The 20,722-nt window shown below is 36.7% G+C and overlaps 1 protein-coding gene across 6 annotated transcripts in view; it reads right to left on the bottom strand.

The window, feature by feature from the left end:
- Positions 1 to 20,722, bottom strand: part of DGKB (diacylglycerol kinase beta) — a 467,640-nt gene that overhangs the window by 303,933 nt on the left and 142,985 nt on the right. For all 6 annotated transcript variants that reach the window (XM_054726080.1, XM_054726077.1, XM_054726078.1 and 3 more), the window contains 3 exons: positions 16,325 to 16,398; positions 13,015 to 13,089; positions 2,357 to 2,442 (listed from right to left, as the gene is read on the bottom strand). In XM_054726080.1, the coding sequence (XP_054582055.1) occupies positions 2,357 to 2,442; positions 13,015 to 13,089; positions 16,325 to 16,398 (235 nt within the window). The remainder of the gene's footprint in view (positions 1 to 2,356; positions 2,443 to 13,014; positions 13,090 to 16,324; positions 16,399 to 20,722) is intronic.

Raw genomic sequence — 20,722 nt, 5'->3', positions numbered from 1 at the left:
CGGGGATGTAAAATACAGCTTGGGAAATATAGTAAATAATATTGTAACATCTGTGTATTGTGCCAGGAGGGTACTAGACTTACTGAGGTGATCACTTCATAAATTATATGAATGTGTAACCACTATGCTGGACACTGAAAACAAATGTGAAATAGTATTCAATGTCAACTATAATTGAAAAATGTAATAAAAGGCTTCAATCTTAAAAAAATAAAATCTCAGGTATGCATATATAGTGTAGGCATATACATATGGGGTGCCACCAGAGTAGAGGGATAGGGTCCTATATAAAGTTATTTTGCAATATCAATTCAAGGTACATTTTACTTTAAGGAATAAAATATTTTGAAAACGTTGAATTCTAAAAGCTAGTAAAGTGCAAACAATGCGTGTGGTGCCCACCCAGGGGGCTGCTTTGTGCCAGAGTAAACATAGGAGCTTCACAAACCCTGAGGTCTCTGCCAGTGAAAGTCCGTATATATTTGTCTGAGTCATCATATGCTTTGAATGAATCTCACAATCACATATTACTTTGCTTTTTCTCTCTTCTCAGCCACTCCAAGTCAGCACACAGTGTGTAAGAATAGGGAGGAAATAGAGCATTTAGGGATGTACCACAGTTTATAGCTAAAGCTTAGATTTTGAGGATTAAAACAAACCAATGATATCCTACTCTTTTCACTCGAAAGTTCTTACAAGTTCTCAAAAACTATTCGAGCACCTCTTTGATTTTTACAATTATTGAATCCTGGCTTTCTCCTTAAATATGACATGTTAATACTAGTTACTGCTTTTTTTTACATTGTTACTAGATTAAAGTTGTTAGATGCTTACCAAATGTGTACTAACAACTTGTATTCATTTTTAATTTAAGTATTTCCACATGTATAAAAAGGTAGAATATTCTCACCTGCACTGATTATATAAAAGTTTGCTTCAATTCATACATATAGTTATATTTATTTGAATCAATTCTTTCCTTTTTGTGAAAGGACCTAGTTTTTAAAAAGACTTGGCCATGCAGTAACTGAAATAGGAAATAAGAAGTGAATATTTGTATTAAATTTACCTTCCCATAAAGGCCAGTTCATGATCTAGTTTACTGAGCAGTAATCAGTTCTGACAGTTGATTGTCTATCCAAAATCCTTTTTTTTCTGAATATAGCAAGTTTTTCTCAATCATGTATCTGATTTGTTTGCTTATAAAAATCAAGCTTTTAAAATTTGAACAGAGATGCAATCTATAATAATAAAAGCATAATATGCTAATTAGACCGAACATCCTTCCAGACATTCTGGACAAAGCCACAGTGTGCGGAGGCCGAGGCCGAGGTCCCCGGCAGTGGCAGGCGGGGGACGGGGTCAGGCCCTTGCATGAATTTCGTGCATCAGGCCTCTAGTATAAAATAAATTTGAAGTGTGGGTTCTTATCCCAGTTCTTATCACAGTTAAAAGACTTTACTCAATGTTTTAACTTCTTTGAGCCATAGAGTCCCCCTGGCTGCATGTACGAATGGGGCCATCACCAGCAGTGGGTGCAAGAGGCGGCTGCCAGCCCTGATCGCCCCTCAGGAGAAGGGGGAGTTGGAGAAGCCTTGAGGGGTGATCGGGGCCGGCAGCCGCCACTCGCACCTGCTGACGGCACCGAATGATCGGGGCTGGTGCCGGGGGCTGGTGCTGGGCACCGGCAGTGGGTGCAAGTGAGGCAGGCACTGGCAGTAGGTGGGACCACCGAGCGGGACCGCAGCATAGGAGCAAAGAATTTTCATTAACCACCAGAGGCTTGGCCCGATGACAGCAACTGGTGCCCCAGTTCACCTGCTCCACCATCCCGCCATGGCCAATGCCCGCCATGTTCTGCACACCCCCTGGTGGTCAGCGTACGTCATAGCAACCAGTTGTTTGGTTGTTCGGCCATTCGCTCTATTTGCATATTAGGGTTTATATATATATATATGATTGATGAGGAATGTGTACAGAGGGTAAGGTATTGAGTTTTCATGCTTACACCAAATGAGTACATCTATTTGACATAAACTTGATCACAAATGCTAAAATCCCCTTTGGCTCCCTGCCTAGGACAAAGGAACGAATGGAACCTCATTTAAAAAATAACTCTGAAGGTTTAGTCAATTCCATGAGAAATGGATTAGAAAGGGAGTATTTCCATATACTTGTAAGTTATTCTGTCAATTAAAATTTTATAATATAGTATAATAAATTAAACCAGTAAATAGTATGCAACATGCTCAATTATATCTCAGCAGCATCCAAACATATCAATGCATTAATAAAATACACAGAATTTAAGGTTACCACTCTCACCCCAGCCACGTTAAATATGGGTCTTCATTACCTATGCAGTCCAAAATCCACCCCACAGTTCCATCTCCGCCACAGGCCAACACTCTGAAGTCAGAAACATCACGGAAAAAGTTCAACCTGAAAAATAAGCATGTCATTGCACATAATTGATATTTAAAACTAGGACTTTTGTATTCTTAGAATTTCATCTAATAAAAGTATTTTTATTTCTTGAAAACTGTAAATTCTCAATGATTTTATTGAAAAAATATTAAATTATTATCTAGAATACAATTCTAAAAGTATTAACAGGTCTTAATTTAAATATATTTTAATTATATATACTAGATTCTATAATATATATTCTTTTTTGGTTAACTCTAAAGTTTAAAAAATTAGAAATGACAATTTTTATTAAGAAACCTCCCAGATGTGATCTGCAGTTTACATAATCCAAAGTGACATATACTACAGTATTTCATGTCATAATACTTATGAACCAAAAATTCTCTTGAACAATTATATAAATGTGACTATTTTGCCAGTGAATATGTCTTTGAGAGAATTCTGTGTTCTCCATTCCTGGGAGAAACTGAACAGGCTGCTTTTGAGGTTCTAGCCAACTATTTCAGTGTTTCCTTCTGACTTAAAATCTGCAAATAGGAGGCAAGCTTCTCCTTTTATTTATTCATTTTTTACTCTTTTACAGATGTCTCCCATTCCACTCCCCCCCACACACCTTTTGCCACCCTCCATCCTGCCACCTTTTAAGCATTCACCACATTATTGCCTGTGTCTTTGGGCTATGCATATTTTTATATGAATGCATATATATTCTTTGGATGATCTTGACCTGGCCCACCATGTTTGGTTTCCAGAAACACTCAAGCCTAATTGCTGGGTCAGCTGAAATAAATGCCCACTGCTTCTGCTGCTACTGCATGAAGCATGCCATTAATGCAACCTGCTTTTGGGGAATTAATTAAGGCAAGTAATGCAGCCAGTTATTTAATCATATATGCCATTTTCTTGCAATAATAGAATTGAAACAGGACATAAATATTTGGAATGTATCTCTGTACTTCCCTTGTCCCAGAGATAACCACTGGTAAGAAAAGAATAGAATAGAATAGAATAGAATAGAATAGAATATTTTATGTATATTTACTTATATATAAATGCACATATAAATTATATGCATATTTTAACACAAATGGGATTATGCTATATGTCTTGTTAATTGATTTGTGTGCATTTTTTTTTTACTTAGAAAATTCCAAAACATCTTTCTGTGTCAGTACACAGTGTTGCCTCATGATTAATAATAAGAGAATATATTATGTAGGTAGTACATACATTCCATGACTTAAAGCATCTTTATGTTCTTTTAAACTACCTCTTTCTACTGTTTCACTGTTACAAAAAAAGTAGGTATTGAAGCTAACATTATTTTTAAGCACATTTATATGAAAATGTGAATGTTTTGAAGGCTATTCTTCTAGAAAGGAAAAGTTCATATGACCCTCTAAATGGCTCCCATTATAGATGTAAGTGTCCATTTCTTGTAACTAGGAAGCATGGCATATAAACAAGTTTGTGACATTTCTTTAATAATAGCAAAAGAGAGGATCATGCTAAAGACTGTAAAATCACACATCCCTCTTTATAATGGGTTGAGTATATTTTTGTAGGTTTAATAGATGTGACTTCTTCAGTGAACTTCATCTTCAAAGTCTTGCCCCTTTTCCATTGAGTTCTCATTCATTATCTTATAAACTCTACATACTATGAGGAATATTTTCACTTAAATTATCATCAATAAAAACATTTTGTTACAGTAATACAAATAATGCATAAAAAGAAATGTATAAAAATTAATTAAATATTTGATAAGAACCATGAATATTTAGAACATAAAATTTTCATGTATTTCCTTATTATTATACTGTGAATATTTACCTTTTGTTAGATATGTTGCAGTATTTTCTTCTAGTCTATGACCAATTCGTTTGCTTATATTACATAATATGTATTATGTGTAATATAAACACCTATATTATGTATAATATAAATACTTATATTATAATATAAACACCAATTGCCCACCCCAAGAGTGGAACATTTTTGATAATTTACATATACCTCTATGCTCATTTCCTATAGCACCCCACCTTATCATTCACAAACATGAGCACTATTCATAAGTATGGGTTATCATGTGCATGCCATAAACAACATATTGTTTGCATTATGATTTAGCTACTAAGCATTGTTAATAAAATTTAATTAGGTGGAAGATCTCTCCACATGCAGTTCAAATTATTTGATTTCTACTGATAAATGCAATTTCTGTGAATATGCTTTCTGAAAAGTGGTTAGTTTTATATTATAATAATAAAAGTGTAATATGCTAATTAGACCAGAGGAAGCCAGGGCTGCGAGGGAAGCTCGGGTCCAGAGTGCCAGAGGGAAGCCAGTGCCGGCAGCCGGGGGAAGGAAGGCCTACTCTTGCACAAATTTTGTGCATCGGGCCTCTAGTATTATTATAAAAACTGCATTATTGGACATGCCTTCTACTGGTCATGGGCTGTGGCTACTTTCAAATAGAATTAACATATATGCAACTTTTGTTTCCAAAAATAAGTTGTACCAGTGAATATGTTCATTAGCAACATAAAGATTAGACAGAGCCTATATTCTCTAACATTTATAATATTACTAGAGGACCAGTGCCTGAAATTTATGTACGGGGGAGGGGAGGGGTGGTGGAACTCAGCCTGGCTTGTACCCTCTTGCAATCCAGGACCCGTCAGGGGATGTCCGACTGCTGGTTTAGGCCCAATACCAGGATCAGACCTAAACTGGCAGGCGGACATTCCTCTCCCAATCTGGGACCGCTGGCTCCTAACTACTCACCTGCCTGCCTCCCTGATCGCCCCTAACCACTCTGTCTGCCTGCCTAATCACCCCTAACCACTCACCTGCCTGCCTGATCACCCCTAACTGCCTCTGCCTTGGCCCCTGCCACTGTGGATTCATCTGGAAGAACATCTGGAATGACGTTCGGAAGGTCATTCGGCTGTCCAGGCTAATTAGCATGTTATGCTTTTATTATAATAGAAGATACTTCCCAATTCCCTATGTCTCCTCCTTTGTAAAATTCCTGCTCATATTGTTTGTCTCTTTTCTATACTATTTTTCACTTGTTGATCTATAAAAATTCTTTTATTTGTTATTAATTTTGATCCAATTTTTGGAAATATCTTCTAGAAGTTGAAAGATTTGTTTTGCTTTAATATTTTAGAAGATTTAGTTTTAACGTATTCCAATGTATCAACCTTTAGTAAGTGGCTAGCACTTTAGTCTGTTTTGTGTGTAAGAAAACTACTGACTCAATGGTCAGAAGAAAATTCACATATACTATTAAAATTTTAGTTTGACTTTTTTTTTTAATATAGTTTTATTGACTTCAGAGAGGAAGGAAGAAGAAAGAGATAGAAACATCAATGATGAGAGATAATCACTGATGGGCTACTTCCTGCAGGCCCCCTACTGGGGATGGAACCTGCAAGCTAGATATGGAATTGAACCATGACCTCCTGGTTTATAGGTCGACACTCAACCACTGAGCAACACTGGCTGGGAACATGTTTGACTTTTATGTGGTGGTATGAGAAAGGAATTATAGTCTATTATCACATATTGATATATATACAATGATATCCATAATCCCTGTCTCACACCACCATGTAAAACTGTATAATAGTTTATATATTATATTGCATTGTTATATAAAATATATAAATATTATATTGTAAAATTTATAAAATTCTATTGTAGTAGTGTCAGGTAGGGATACTTTTATTCTCTTTCCCCACCCTCTGCTCTCTTATTCACAATTTCCTTCTCTTTCTTTCTTCCTTCCTTTATTGCTGTTGTGTACAAATTTTAATTCATCTTTTTGCTAGTGGATAATTCAACTTTCTACCAGGCAAACTCCGTCATAAGTAAAATTTATATATATGAGCATACTTCTCTTTGGACTGTATATTCTATTTTATTCATGCATTTGTTCTTCACTGTACTAGTAACACAATCTTGTAATTACTATAGCTTTATAGTATATCTATATCTCACATACCATGAAGAATCTAAGATATTATTCCTTCTCTGCATTTCTATATGCATTTTAAAGTTAACATATCCATTAAAATAAAATAAAAATTTTAATCATAATTTTGATTGTAATTTACATTAATCCTATAGATCAATTTTGGGAGAAATAAGACCTGTATAATATAAATTAAATTCACTCATCCATGAATATAGAGTTGTTCAATTTATTTAGATATCCTTTAATAACTTTCAATAAAGGTTTTAATTTTCTGCTTATAACTCTTGCATATATTTTATTAGATTTATTCTTGGTTGTTTTAAAGTTCATGATGATATTTTTAAATAAATCTTTATTGTTGAAAGTATTACGTATGTCCCTTTTTCCCGCATTGCCCTCTCCTAGCCCCCTCAGCCCCCCAAGCCTTCACCACCCTATTGACTGTGACTATGGGTTATGCATATATGCATGAGTTCTTTGGTTGACCTCATGCATAAATAACACTAATAGAAAGAACTTTTACTATTAGGTGTTATTTACTCTGCAACAGCAAAAATGGACCTAGAGAGCATTATGCTAACCCCTCTGCCTGCCTGCCTGATGCCTTTAACTGCTTCCCTGCAGCCTGATTGGCCCTAACTACTCTCCCCTGCCAGCCTGATTGCCCCTGGCCACCTCAGCCTGCCTGCCTGATTGCCCCTAACTGCCTCTGCCTGCCTGTCTGATGCCCCTAACTGCTCTCCCCTGCTGGCCTGACTGTCCCTAACTGCTCTTCCCTGCCTGCCTGATTGCCCCTAACCACCTCTGCCTCAGCCCCTGCCACCATAGCTTTGTCCAGAAGGATGTCCAAGAGGACGTCCAGTCTATCTAATCTAAGTAGCATATTACCCTTTTATTAGTATAGATAGTATTCTATTGTATAGATGTACCACAGCTTTTTAATCCATTCATCTGCTGAATGGCTATTATCAACAAATCAATAAACAACCAGTGTTGGCGAGGATGTGGAGAAAAGGGAATGCAAACTAGTGTAGCCTCCGAGGAAAACAATTTGGAGTTTCCTCAAAAAATTAAAAACAGAACTACCATTTACCCAGTGATCCCACTTCTAGGAATATATCCCAAGAATTCAGAAACACCCATCAGAAAGAATATATACACCTCTATGTTTATAGCAATGCAATTTATAGGAGCTAAGATTTGGAAACAGCCTAAGTGTCAAGATGGTATTTTAAAATTAATTTTAATGTTTTTGTTGCTGGTGTATACAAATATATTTGACATTTATATATTAATCTTTTAAACAGACACATTACTCCTGTTTTGTATATTGCCTATACTTTGTTTATAAATTCATTTGGATTTCTATGTAAACAAGTTTCATATGCTAATAACAATGGTCCCATTAATGATCTCTAATTCTTATGATTTTTATTTCTATCCTTGTATTATACTGTCTGGAGCACCAATATATTGTTGAATTGGTATATTCACAGGTAACCACCATATCTTGTTCCTGAATTTAAATGGGATACTTCCAGGGTTTCCCTGTTTAGGGTGATATTTGCTGTAGGGATTTTCTTTTTCATCTCTGAATGACTCATTTTATAAGGTTAATAAAGCTTTCTTCTATTCTTGCTATCGTAACTTTTATTATAAATTAGTGTGAATTTTTTCTGCATATTTTGAGGTATTGATATGGATGATCCCATTTAATCAGTAAAATTATATATTTCTGCATTCTCATTATTCTTTCATGTACTAAATTGGGTATTGTTTATTAATAATTTTACAGGGAATTAGAACTGGTTTGATAATTTGTTTAGAAATTTGCATATAATTTTATGAATACAATAGACTATTTTTGTTCTTGATACCATCTCTAATTTTTATCAAAATTATATCTCATGAACTAAATTGCACCGTATGCCTTCATTTTCTACTTTTGGAAGCATTTGTAGAATTTTGAAAGTTCCATAAAATAAGTAGCACTTGTATATAGACTATTCTGGTGAGTCTTTGATTTCCTTTTTTATTTTTTTTTAAATAGAAAGATCTTATGTAATTGACTTAATTTCTTTAATAATTATTGAACAAAATTTTGTTTCTAATTTTCCTAAATCAGTTTTTGCAAGTTAAATCTCAGTATGAATTTATCAGTATCCGTTAATAATTACTGGGGAAAAAATCTTATTTTCTAATTCTTCCTAAACCAGTTATATTTCTACATCAATTTGTCTAACTCCTAAGCTTTCAAATATTTGTCATTGAACCTACAAAAGCTCTTCATGCCAGTGACTGAAAAGTTTACTATGGAGCTCATTGTTTCTGGTGAAAGCCTAACTGTCCATTTGACTCACCATTGTTCTTCTATTCCATGATGATGTGTCATCTCTTATTCATTCTTGTTTTCTTTAAAAATTGTCATCATTGGTTCTTCAGCAGCATCCTACCCCAAACATAAACCCCACGTGACTGTCAGACCAGCTTACTGTCCATAAATTGATTGCTAAATGGATTGAAAAATTTACCTCTCTATCTCACCCTCTTAATCTACTCAATCCATGCTGTTTTCTCTAGATTCATTCATTCCTTAGTTTTTAATTCATTAAATAATAGCCTTGGAGAATTAGCATGTTTTTAGCTTTAAAATGAAATTAACATCTCCTTCACTTGACTGTTTTAAGATATAAATAAAATGTATATGCAAATAAATTACATTGTACTAGTCACAGATTACAGGATGGGGCAAAAGTAGGTTTACGGTTGTGAGTACATGAAACAGTTTATTTTTGTATCATTTATTAAGTATTATATTATTTTCCATATGAACAACTATAAACCTACTTTTGCCCTACTCTGTATTACTAATGTAATTATCTTTTCCTTTATTGAAGTAGTATATATATTTGCTACTCCTCCATTTCCCTAACTCCCCCACATAAATATTATATCTAATATTTTTTGTCATGTCTACACTCAGGGAGTTCTTCCCTGCTTGGCCAATTAAAAAAATAACACAGAATACTCACTGCCAGTGCCCACTAAGTTCACCTTCTCTACTAACATAATATATATTTTATTAGTTTCATTTTCCTTCCTCTACTAAAACATAAACACAGGAGGGCAGAAAGTGTCTCTTTTGCTCAATGTGCTTTGAGAATGCTAAAACTTGTTAGGGGCATCTGGTAGTCATTTGAATAAATATACGCTGAATATATTACCCTTGCTGTTATTGTTAAGCTATCTTTACCCATTTTACTTAGTTGTTGCATAAATATTCTATTTTAGTGTGGACTACACTGTAAACAATTATTCTTTCTAATTAAATTATAGGAATAGGTTACTACATCATCATTCTTAAAGGATACTGAAATAATCATCTACTGTCAGTTTACCTATTTGGCTCATTGTCATTGAACTGCCTGTCACATTGGACAAAGATAGAAATTGCTAAAGATAGCCAATTTAAAGGAGGTTGTGGAAAACCAGCATTATACACTGCTGCTAGGACTGTAATTTAGTACATACTTTTTGTATAGCACTTTGGCAGAACTTTATACAATTAAAAATGAAAACATTGTCAAACAAACAATTCTACCTATATCAATCTATTCAATGAATATATTTGAATATGCTTTTTTAAAAAACATACCTAATTTGATAGATATTAACTTAACACGGTTTACAGTAACTTAAAAGTTTAGGCATTCTAAATGTTTACTAATAATACAATGCTTAGCCTAGTCGGCATGGCTCAATGGTTGAGTGTAGACCTATGAACCAGGAGATCATGGTTCGATTCCCAGTGGGGGCACATGCACGATGCACCAGTTGCAACTCGATCCCCAGTAATGGAGGCAGCCAATTGCTGATTCTCTTTCATCATTGGTGTTTCTATGTCTCTCTCCCTCTCCCTCTCCCTTCCTCACTGAAATCAATAAAAATATACTTAAAAATAATAATAGAATGCCTATCAAAATTATAGAATATTGTATAGCTTTTAAAAATAATGTAACTGATATTTATCATAAGCTTTTGAATATAATAAAAGAACTAATCCGCCCGGTCAGTGGTTGAGCATCAACCTATGAACCAGGAGGTCATGGTTTGATTCCTGGTCAAGGTACATGCCTAGGTTGTGGGCTTCATCCCCGGTGAAGGAGTGTGCAGGGGGCAGCTGATCAATGATTCTCTCTCATCACTGATGTTTCTCTCTCTTCCTCTCTGAAAACAATAAAAATATTTAAAAAGAAGAACTATTCTAAGTAATATAAAAATATATCTTTACAACATATATGTGTAATATGAATGTATTGTATATGAATATATTATATGTGAATACATTACATACATACATTGCATTTTATGAAAAAGTTCTGGGAGTATACATACAAACAATTCACAGTGATAATTCCTAAGGACTGGTAGTGCCTCTAGGTTACTTTCTAAATAATATTTATTGTAGTATGGATTTTTATAAGTATTACTTTAATTTCTTCAATCTATAATAATTATATAATAATAAAAACATAATATGTTAACTAGACCAGACGTCCTTCTGGACGTTCTTCCAGACAACCTTCTGCACAAAGCCAGAGCTGTGAGGGAAGCCGGTCCCAGTTGCCTGCCAGCGGCCAGAGGGAAGCCCGGATCCCAGGTGTCAGAGGGAAGCCAGTGCTGGCAGCCAGGGAAAGGAAGGCCTACTTTTGCATGAATTTCTTACATCGGGCTCTAGTATTAAAATAAAGTGGAGGATAATAGGATGCCTAAAATTAAAAGAGTGAAAGGTAACCTGTAGTATATATTTAGAGTAAGGAAAATATAAAATGAGAAATCAAAGCTAAAAGCAATGTTGTGGCAATATATTTACATAGAGCTAAAAAGTGGTCATGTTGCCAGGTCAGTATTGCTCAGTGTTTGACCTATAAACCAGGAGGTCACGGTTCAATTCCCGGTCAGGGCACATCCATGGGATTTGGGCTCAATCCATAGTAAGGGGCCTGTAGGAGGCAGCTGATCAATAATTCACTCTCATTATTGATGTTTCTATCTCTACCTCCCTCTCAGAAATCAATATATACATGCATATACTTAAAAAAGTGGTCATGTCATTAATTAATTAATTCCTATAAGTAGTATTGATAATAAATAACATGAATCAGGACATATTATGATAATCACATTTTATAGGCATCATCCAATTTAACTTCAGAACTATCCCATAAAGCAGCTACTATTTTTCTCTTACAACAAAGATAATAAAGACATGGAGAGTTTAAGTTATAAGGCTAGTGATTAGCAGAGTCAGTAGGCATCGCATTCAACTATGAAACACAGGGCAAATCCTGGATGTCTGCAGTCTAGGTGGAGGGACATAGATCTTGGAATGACTAAATTTTTGATTGCACAATTTCTTAATTCTGCAGAATAAGACCTACTTCTTTTAAGTTCAGAGACTATTAATAAAGGAGAAAAATAGCCATCCTGCCTGAGCTTATAATTGTTAATATCAAGACTTTACTTGTGTTTGTCGTTATCTAGATAAGGACTTCCTGTGTGTGGCTCGCCTACCCAATAATCTGATCATGATCCTTAGGCTCTGGAGTCTGGACTTGACAATGGCATTGTTCTGAACTAAATGCTTGTGGTGAACCTGCCTTTAAAGCAAGTACTTTCCACAGTTCACTGCTCTGGCATTTGAAAAGGGGCCCTGGACAGGAGCAGGGAGTGCAAGAAAGAGATAAATGTAATTATGGGGACATGTGCTAATAACTGAATTGCACTGATATTTAGTTAACATAGAAACATTAGTATACATTTTATTCTGAGCACTTAAAATAGTGAAATTTCAATATTTGATTTCTAGTTTGTGGGAAGAACCTCCGAGGCGTATTTTAATCATACTGTTTGTAAAAAAGAAGCTTGTGTAAGGTTATACAGAGCTTCTCTCCACTCATCTGGTGTAATGTTTGCTCTCCTGGTGAAAGAGAGAAAACAGGTCAGTGGAAGAAGATGACTAATTAGTTAACGAGGCCAAATTAAGGACAATTTATTTCAGTGCATATTTGTGACATCAAAAGTATATGATTTCTGCTGTAAAAATGATTTTATGTTACTATATCTTACCTATTAACAACAAAGTATCTAAAAAGAGATGATACTCATTTGATTTTGAAAGTACTCAGTTAATAAAATCATATTATGATTTTGCTTCTTTGTTAATTAGCCTTTTCTTTACTCTTTAGATTTATATGCTGTATTTTACAAGGGGAATAGTTTTTCAAACAGATGGTTTAGAAGTTGAAGCACCCTAGTGTGAGTGTATGCATTTGTATGTGAAATTATTATTATTAGCATTAGTATTAATATTACCTCACAATATTTAGAAGGGAGGAAAATATGTTTGAAGCAGGCTATTTTGAAAAACAGCAGCTGCATTGCTTTCTCTTATGTAATTGATATTTTATGTGGTTGTCATTTTTGATATACTGATCTAGCTGCTGTATTCAAATAACATTATTTTTAGGTATGGAAGGCTTATTTAATTAATTTATTAAATAAGGCAATGGTTATGACATTATCCTTGAACTTACCCTGGCATTGGTCCATTTCCAGAAAGACTGTAAACCTGACGAGGATTTAGTAGATATTGGAATTTTCTGTAAATTCTATACAGATGAAAATACGAAAGAAAAAAATTAGTGGTACATCAACATTTTAAATAAATAGCACCTCTCTATATTATATTTATATATATGGTTATAATTATATACACTTGATAAATTTTGTATTAATACTATTAAAACTATAAAAGCTTAATAGAAACTAGTGGTTCCTTTAGGAAAAGAAGCTAAGTAGTCATTATAAAGCAATCTATATATATAAAAAAGCCAGCAACCTGAATGCCAGAACAGCCGGAACAAGCAGTTGCTATGACGCCCACTGCAGCCAGCGAACCAGTCTGATGGAGGGATGGGGCTGGCTGGCCAACCTCCCATGGCCCCTCTCCCCAGCTGGCCCCGCCTCTGATCAGCCTCACCCACCCTGATGGGGGGGTGGGGCGGCTGGCCACCACCCCCCTCGGCCTTTACCCCTGGCTGGCCCCACCCCTGATCGCACTCCCCACCCCAATAAGGGGTAAGGCAAGCTGGCCAACCTTCTGTAGCCCCTACCCCTGGCCAGCCCCGCCCCCAATGGGCCCCCACCACTCTGATCAGCCCACAGCTCCTCCCCCCAGTCGGCCTCACCCCTAATATCCCCCCCTACCCCAAAAGGGGGCAGGGCTGGCCAGCCAATCTTCCACAACTCCTCCCCTGGCTGCTGACCCCAGATCAGCATCCCACCCCATTCAGGGGCGGGGCCCGCTGGCCAATCGCCTGTGGCCCCTCCCTCTAGCCCACCTGGCCCTGATCAGGTCCTAATCAGGGCGGGCCAGCCAGCCAACCTCCAGCCATTTCCTCCTCCCAACAGGCCGGCCTGGATCAGCCCCGATTGGAACCAGGCCAGCCGGACCCCACCCGTGCATGAATTCGGGCCTCTAGTATAGTTTATAAAAAGAAATAATGATATTCATATTCTATATAGGCATATGCATTTAAAACACTATTGTCCGTTTAAATATTATTTAGCTAATTAAATTTTAAATAAATATTTTTAAATTATCAGTATAAAATTACTTAAATAACTTCTCTTAACAGATCCTTGTGAAAGTTATAGGATACTGAGCCAACCTAACAGAGTTAAACACTATCGATTCCACTTATAAAATCGGATTGTGCATGTGTATGTATGCAACCAAAGAAAGTGACCATATCTGCCTAATTATTTTACATCAATAACCATTCAGATCTTAAAATTGCTAAACATTTCAATAGCACATATTAAAAAATTCATTTTTTCTGAAAGAAATCAACCTTTTTACAACAAATGAAAGAGAAATGTTTCTAAGCACATATATTGCCCATATGCTTAGAAGTCTTAGACAAAAAAAAAGTGAAAAAAATTACTGTTTTTACATTAATTTGATATTCATGTACAATATTACTATATACAAAAGTGAGTTTACAGTTGTTCATATGGAGAATAATACAATAAATAATAATACAAGAATAAACTCTGATTTGCATACTCACACTATAAACATACTTTTGTCAACCCATGTATTTTTACAAACACATTCCTATAATGTTTGCTAGCAGAAACTCTCTAAATTCACTATGTAATATCTGCTTTATCCCCACTCCCCAATTCCCACATCTGCAAGAACCCTAACAGTCTAAATATTGATTAATTAGATTACCTAGTTTCTCAACAAAGATCTGAAGAGTCATTCTCCTTTTTCCCAGCACCTGAACCTGGATGTTTGGCAATCCTATACCTATGTAATATCTATAATAATAAAAGTGTAATATGCTAATTAGACCAGACGTCCTTCTGGACGTCCTTCTGGAAGAAGCCAGGGCTACGAGGGAAGCCTGGGTCCTGGGTGCCAGAGGGAAGCCAGTGCCGGCAGCGGGAGGAAGGAAGGCCTACTCTTGCACGAATTTCATGCATTGGGCCTCTAGTCTATCAGACTTGGCTAAGCCATCTCATGCTTTAACTCTGGCTTTCACGTTCTTTCACCTGTTCTGTAAAAGTCATGCCTCGCTAGCCCTCTTCTATATTGCTATTTAAGTACAGTTATGTTATTTCCAAGATGAAAGGTTAGAGTGGATTTATTCACAATATAAAATGTTTTATTATATTTGGAATAGTTTATGTCTCATTTTGTCCCTCCTCCCCCTTAATTTTTAACCTCATTGACTATCTCATGGTTCCTTAAAAAATGCCACGCCACTTCACAAATCTTTCTTCTTTCACTGGCAAATATTTACTTACATCAAAACCAATTCAAAAGCTAGTTCTTCTACAAGGACTTCTCAGTTTTAAGAAATAGTCATTTCACCTCTGAACTTTCCTAGCACCTTTATTAGAAACATTTTCATTTCAGCATTTATCATGTGGCATTGAAATGAATCTGAATATTGATAAAAGGAAAAAACTTTTAAACAGAAATAATATCTTGTTGATTGAAAAGTGAAGAATAGTCTTCATTTCATTGAAATACAGCTGGAAGTTAAATAGTAGGAAAGAAATTGCTTTACAAAATTTTGGTTCATGGAAATACTTGAATTTCATTATTTGGTAACCTCAAAGGTAATTTCTGTTTTATTGTCATGATGTTTGTGTTAGTGTTTTTAATCTTATTGCTCCTTATTTGGTTGAGAGTAGTAAAAACTTATAGAAATTATTAAGGCAGATACAACCACATATTTGCTTATAACTATACTCTTTAGAAGGACATAAGATTTATTCCCCAATGAGGTGATTTTCAAATTTTTATTAAATATTATGAATCAATCATTAATTCCATTAAAAATGACATTTTTGTATTGTTGGCCCAACTATTGAAATACCTGAAAATGCAGCTCATCCTTACTTATATTAAATGTATGTGTTTCTTTGGGAAATATGGCATAATCTTCTACTAAATGCACACACAGGAAATCATTATAATCTTTGTCTAGAAGCTGGATATCAACTGTGTTCCTCAGTACTGGGTAATGGCTTACTGAATTCACCTGTTGACTGTCAAGGGCTAGGAGTGATAGGTATGGTAGAGAAAATTCAGATATCTGGGCTATGATAAAAATGTGTATAAAAGGATATTATTATTTTAAAATTCCAATTGTAAAAATAAGGAGAGGTCATACCAATATACTACAGATAGATTCTAGCATTACTTGTTTCACATCAAAATTAGTAAACCATGAGAAATAATGTTTTTAAATACTGTACACCACAATTTCAATTAATCTATTTACATAGATATGACATAGAAATATGACTTGAAAAAAAACATACCGTTCTCCTTGCTTCCCACCACTTTTGGGGTTTACAAAAACTAAAAGTGGATGAGTGCCAGGAACAGGAGTGATCTAGGAGAAAAGTTTTTATGTAGACAAATTACTGTTAGTTCTACATCATGGAATACCAATTAGCAAATTCAAAAATGTGACTCTTTCATTCTTAAATGTGGATACCTAGATACACCGATCTATTTCGTTATTCAGTTAGTCACTGTGTTTTTGATACATACATATCAACAGGAATGCTCACTCCACAATGAGTGGCAGGATCTAGCTAGGTAGGTATAGGACAGAGAGAAAGGCAGCTTTGAGAAGGGAATAAGTATGGATAACTATGAGATGAAAACAAAAGGTGCCATTTGTGGGACAATGAGTAAACCAGCCAGAATACAGTAGAGTATACTGGGGGAAATCTATATATATAAAAGCCTAAGCAACTGGCCAACCGTTCAACCAGTAGCTATGACACGCCCTGACCACCAGGGGGCAGATGCTTAACTCACATTCATGGAAACATGGAACACACTGGTGAATCTCAGAGGGAAGGCGGGAGGGGAGGGCGGGAAGAGATTAACCAAAGATCTTACATGTATACTAGAGGCCTGGTGCACGGATCCCTCAGCCTGGCCTGCAGGGATCAGGCCGAAACGGCAGTCCTGGATTGTGAGAGGGCACTGGCCAGGACAGAGGGACCCCACTGGTGCATGAATCCATGCACTGGGCCTCTAGTATTAGAATAAAAAAATAATCATATTGTATATAGTTTTATGGAAGACCTGCACTTTGTGGCATGTGTGCAATCCATCTTCCCAGCCATTTGTGAATAAGATGGTTTGAGACACCTATCAGCTTAAAAGTTCCATTTCACATAATGTTTCCACAGAGCATTGTTTGCCTGCTTAGAGACTACAGGTCCAGGTATTCTGGACTATTTGGTAATCTGAAGTCCATTAAATTGGCCGAGTCGCTACAGTATGCCCTGCACTGCTTCCTTCACTTCTCATTTCTCGGTGGAACAGAAAAAGGGCCTGTCCTACTGGATTTTATGTTCTAGTGGAGAAACAGACAATATAAACAGACAGACAAACATATTTAGTAGTGACATATCCCACGAAGAGAAATTTACACAGGTAAGGTGATAGCACTTTATTGGTGGGGGTTACATTATTTTTGATACTATGGTAAAGGAGAACTCTTGTATTTTACATGAATTCAGTGTTAAGAAGTAAAATATTAAAAATATTTTACCCCTACCAATCTAAGTCCCATTTAAATACAGTTTGACAATACAGTATTTTAATCATAAACATTTACAACTAATGGAATCCTCTCAATATTAAGATGAACATTTTAGATCATTTACATTTTCAAAATAGATACAAAGTGTAATTTGTTTTTATTTCTACCCTAGAAAGTATCCTTAACCCTTTGCACTCGCTTGCTTTTTTCTCAATTCCTTTATTCTACTCGGGATTTAAATTTTTAAATACCCCAGATTTTACAAAGCGCGGCAGTAGAATAAAAAACTGGAGTTTCTTTTCATACAAACTTATTTATTTGGATTTTTTTATACTTCAAATTATTGATACATTCAATACAATTCGACATACGAGCTGCTACCGATGCTAACCGTGTCGAGTCACACTCGACATCTGAGTGCAAAAGGTTAAACATTTAATATGACAAAAACAACCATGTCATGTCCTTCCTTCCTGTTGGATTAAACAATCTAAGATGAAAAATTCTGCCAACACATTTCTCTCCCATTCGTAAGTGAAATGAGTTTTTTTTTTCTAATGACCACAGGCAAGGTAAAAATGTTAAAATCTTCACATAAGCTGTATGAGAAGGTTGTGTAAGATATTCATAATTGTTCTACTGTTATCAAACTAGTTTTCATTACAATTTATTCGATTTCTGTTTTATTTTCCTTTGAAAAGAGGACAAGGGATTTTGTTCCTGATTTGTTTCTAATTCAGTAGGAAGATGAGATGAATGAGCTGGATCTGCAGTAACTTTCCAGTGTGTCTCCCTGAGCTACTAGTAAATGCGCTCATTCAATTAACGTATAGAAGTGCCTGCAGGTCAAGCCATGGTGCTAGTAGAATGTAACACATACTTTTCTTCCCCAACTAAAAGCCAAAATGAAGAAAAACTGAACACACCTTTATTTCTCCTCCTGTTATAAAATCAGATACCACTCCTAAACATTTCACAGGCAAAGTAGCAATGCTAGTAGATGTGGGGTTTAGTTGATTTCTGCATTTAATCTGAATTCACACTCCTTATTTTTAAGTGGAGGTGAGAATCTCAAGGTAAAGAAACAAATTTTGAGCAAATCATTACATCTAAACCCAAATACACATTGGGATGATCCTCCACAAACTCCACATTCAGCTACCATTATATGTGACTACTAGAGGCCTGGTGCATGACATTCCTGCCCCAGGGGGAGGCGGGGGAGGGCGGGGCCTTAGCACAGCCTGCACCCTCTCACAGTCCCGGACCCCTTGGGCCTAAACTGGCAGGCGGACATGCCCAAAAATGTTCTTACTGCTGCTGCAGAGGTGGTGAGAGAGGCTCCTACCACCGCCGCTGCACTCACCAGCAGTGAGCCTGGCTTCTGGCTGAGCAGGGCTCCCCCTGGGGGAGCGCAATAACCACCAGGGGGCAGCTCCTGCATTAAGTGTCTGCACCCTGGTGGTCAGTGCATGTCATAGTGACCAGTTGTTCCGCTATTATGTTGATTTGCATATTAGAGTTTTATTATATAGGATATTAAATTCACACTGGGTTGAATATCTGGAATGTATTTGAAAACATGTTTTAGAAAACCTTTCAAAAATGTTTATTTATTGAAATATGTAAATGAAATATGTAAATCATTATTATTTATCAAATAAGTATCCCACTAGAATAAATCACAATATGTAGATAACCTCAAAATACAAAAAATACTGATCTCATTCTTATGAGTGGATAAATGGATAAGTAGATCAAGTAGTTCATAATTTAGATACTAAAAGATTTGGAAGAATGATGCTACTCAACAAGATACAACAGTCAAATACTCAAAATGGAAATATAGGAATAATAAAACCAATAACAATCTTTTCTCATATATCCCCTTGTAAGAAATTAGGTTTCAAAATAAAACTATATTAAGATAAAACATCACAAACTTAAGATATTTATTTGTAAGTTCTCAGGCACTGTGGAATAGTCCCCCTTTGATAATGATGTTAGCAGATAAAACACCCGAACTGATGTACCTATATTTAAGAAGTGATAGGTGATTAAATATCAGCACCATTAAGACTGGTGTTAAGGGATCATTTAATGGTGTTATACTAGAAATGTCAAGGTTCCAGGCAGATATGGCATTTCTTTCAATGCTCATTCAGAAAGCTTTAAATTCTATAAACTTTGTGGCAATAAAAATACGCCAATCCAGCAGAGTGAAGTTAGGTACCAGTGGACCAAAGGCAGAGTTCTTAGGTTGTAGAGCCAAAGAGCTACAGTATTGTAGAGCCATTTTCAATTCTGACAAGTTAAAAATAAACAACTACTGTGCTCATTAATAATCCTATATAATAAAAGGCTAATATGAAAATAAACCGAAAGGTGAGACAACCGGAACCGAATAACCAAACAACCAGTTGCTATGACATGCGCTGACCATCGGGGGTGTGTACAGAACATGGCAAGCGTCGGCCATGGCATGATGGTGGAGGAGGTGAGCAGGAGCACCAGACCAAGGGAGGGCACTGGTCGCTGTCATCAGGGCGAGCCTCTGGTGGTTAGTGAAAATTCTTTGCTCCTGCGTGCCATGGTCCCGCCCAGTGCTCGCACCTGCTGCCAGCACCGACCTAGCTCACACCCACTGCCAGCACCAGAGCAGCCGCTCACACCCACTGCCAGCGCTGGCCCTGCTCGCACCCACTTCCAACGACCGGCGCCGGATCCAATAGCTTGGCACTGTCAGCAGGTGTGAGAGGTGGCTGCCGGCTCCAATCGCCGCTGAGGGCTTCTCCACCTCCCCCTGTTCCTGAGGGTCGATCGGGGCAGCAGCCACTGCATGCACCCGCTGCTGGCACCAGCCCCAATCCCATCGTGCCATCAGCGGGTGCGAGCGGGGTCGGTCCTGTCAGAGCGTGGGAGCAGTGGCAGTAGGAGCAGGGCTGCCAGCAGACAAGGGACAGGGGACCAGGGGCCGTGGCTGGAGGGGCCAGGTGGGGGCTTGAAGGATGGGCCTACACCTGCCCCTGTGCCTACCACAGCCTCACAGCCCACAGTTCCTTTCAAGGTGCATGAATTCGTGCACTGGGCCCCTAGTTCTGAAATAAGAATCAGTATCTTAGTAGTAGAGTACCTGCTATTGCTATTTAATTCT

This window comes from Eptesicus fuscus, chromosome 14 (genome assembly GCF_027574615.1).
Source record: "Eptesicus fuscus isolate TK198812 chromosome 14, DD_ASM_mEF_20220401, whole genome shotgun sequence".
Lineage (NCBI taxonomy): Eukaryota > Metazoa > Chordata > Mammalia > Chiroptera > Vespertilionidae > Eptesicus > Eptesicus fuscus.
Note: the sequence above shows the minus strand (reverse complement) of the source record. Positions and strands in the feature narration are given on the sequence as shown.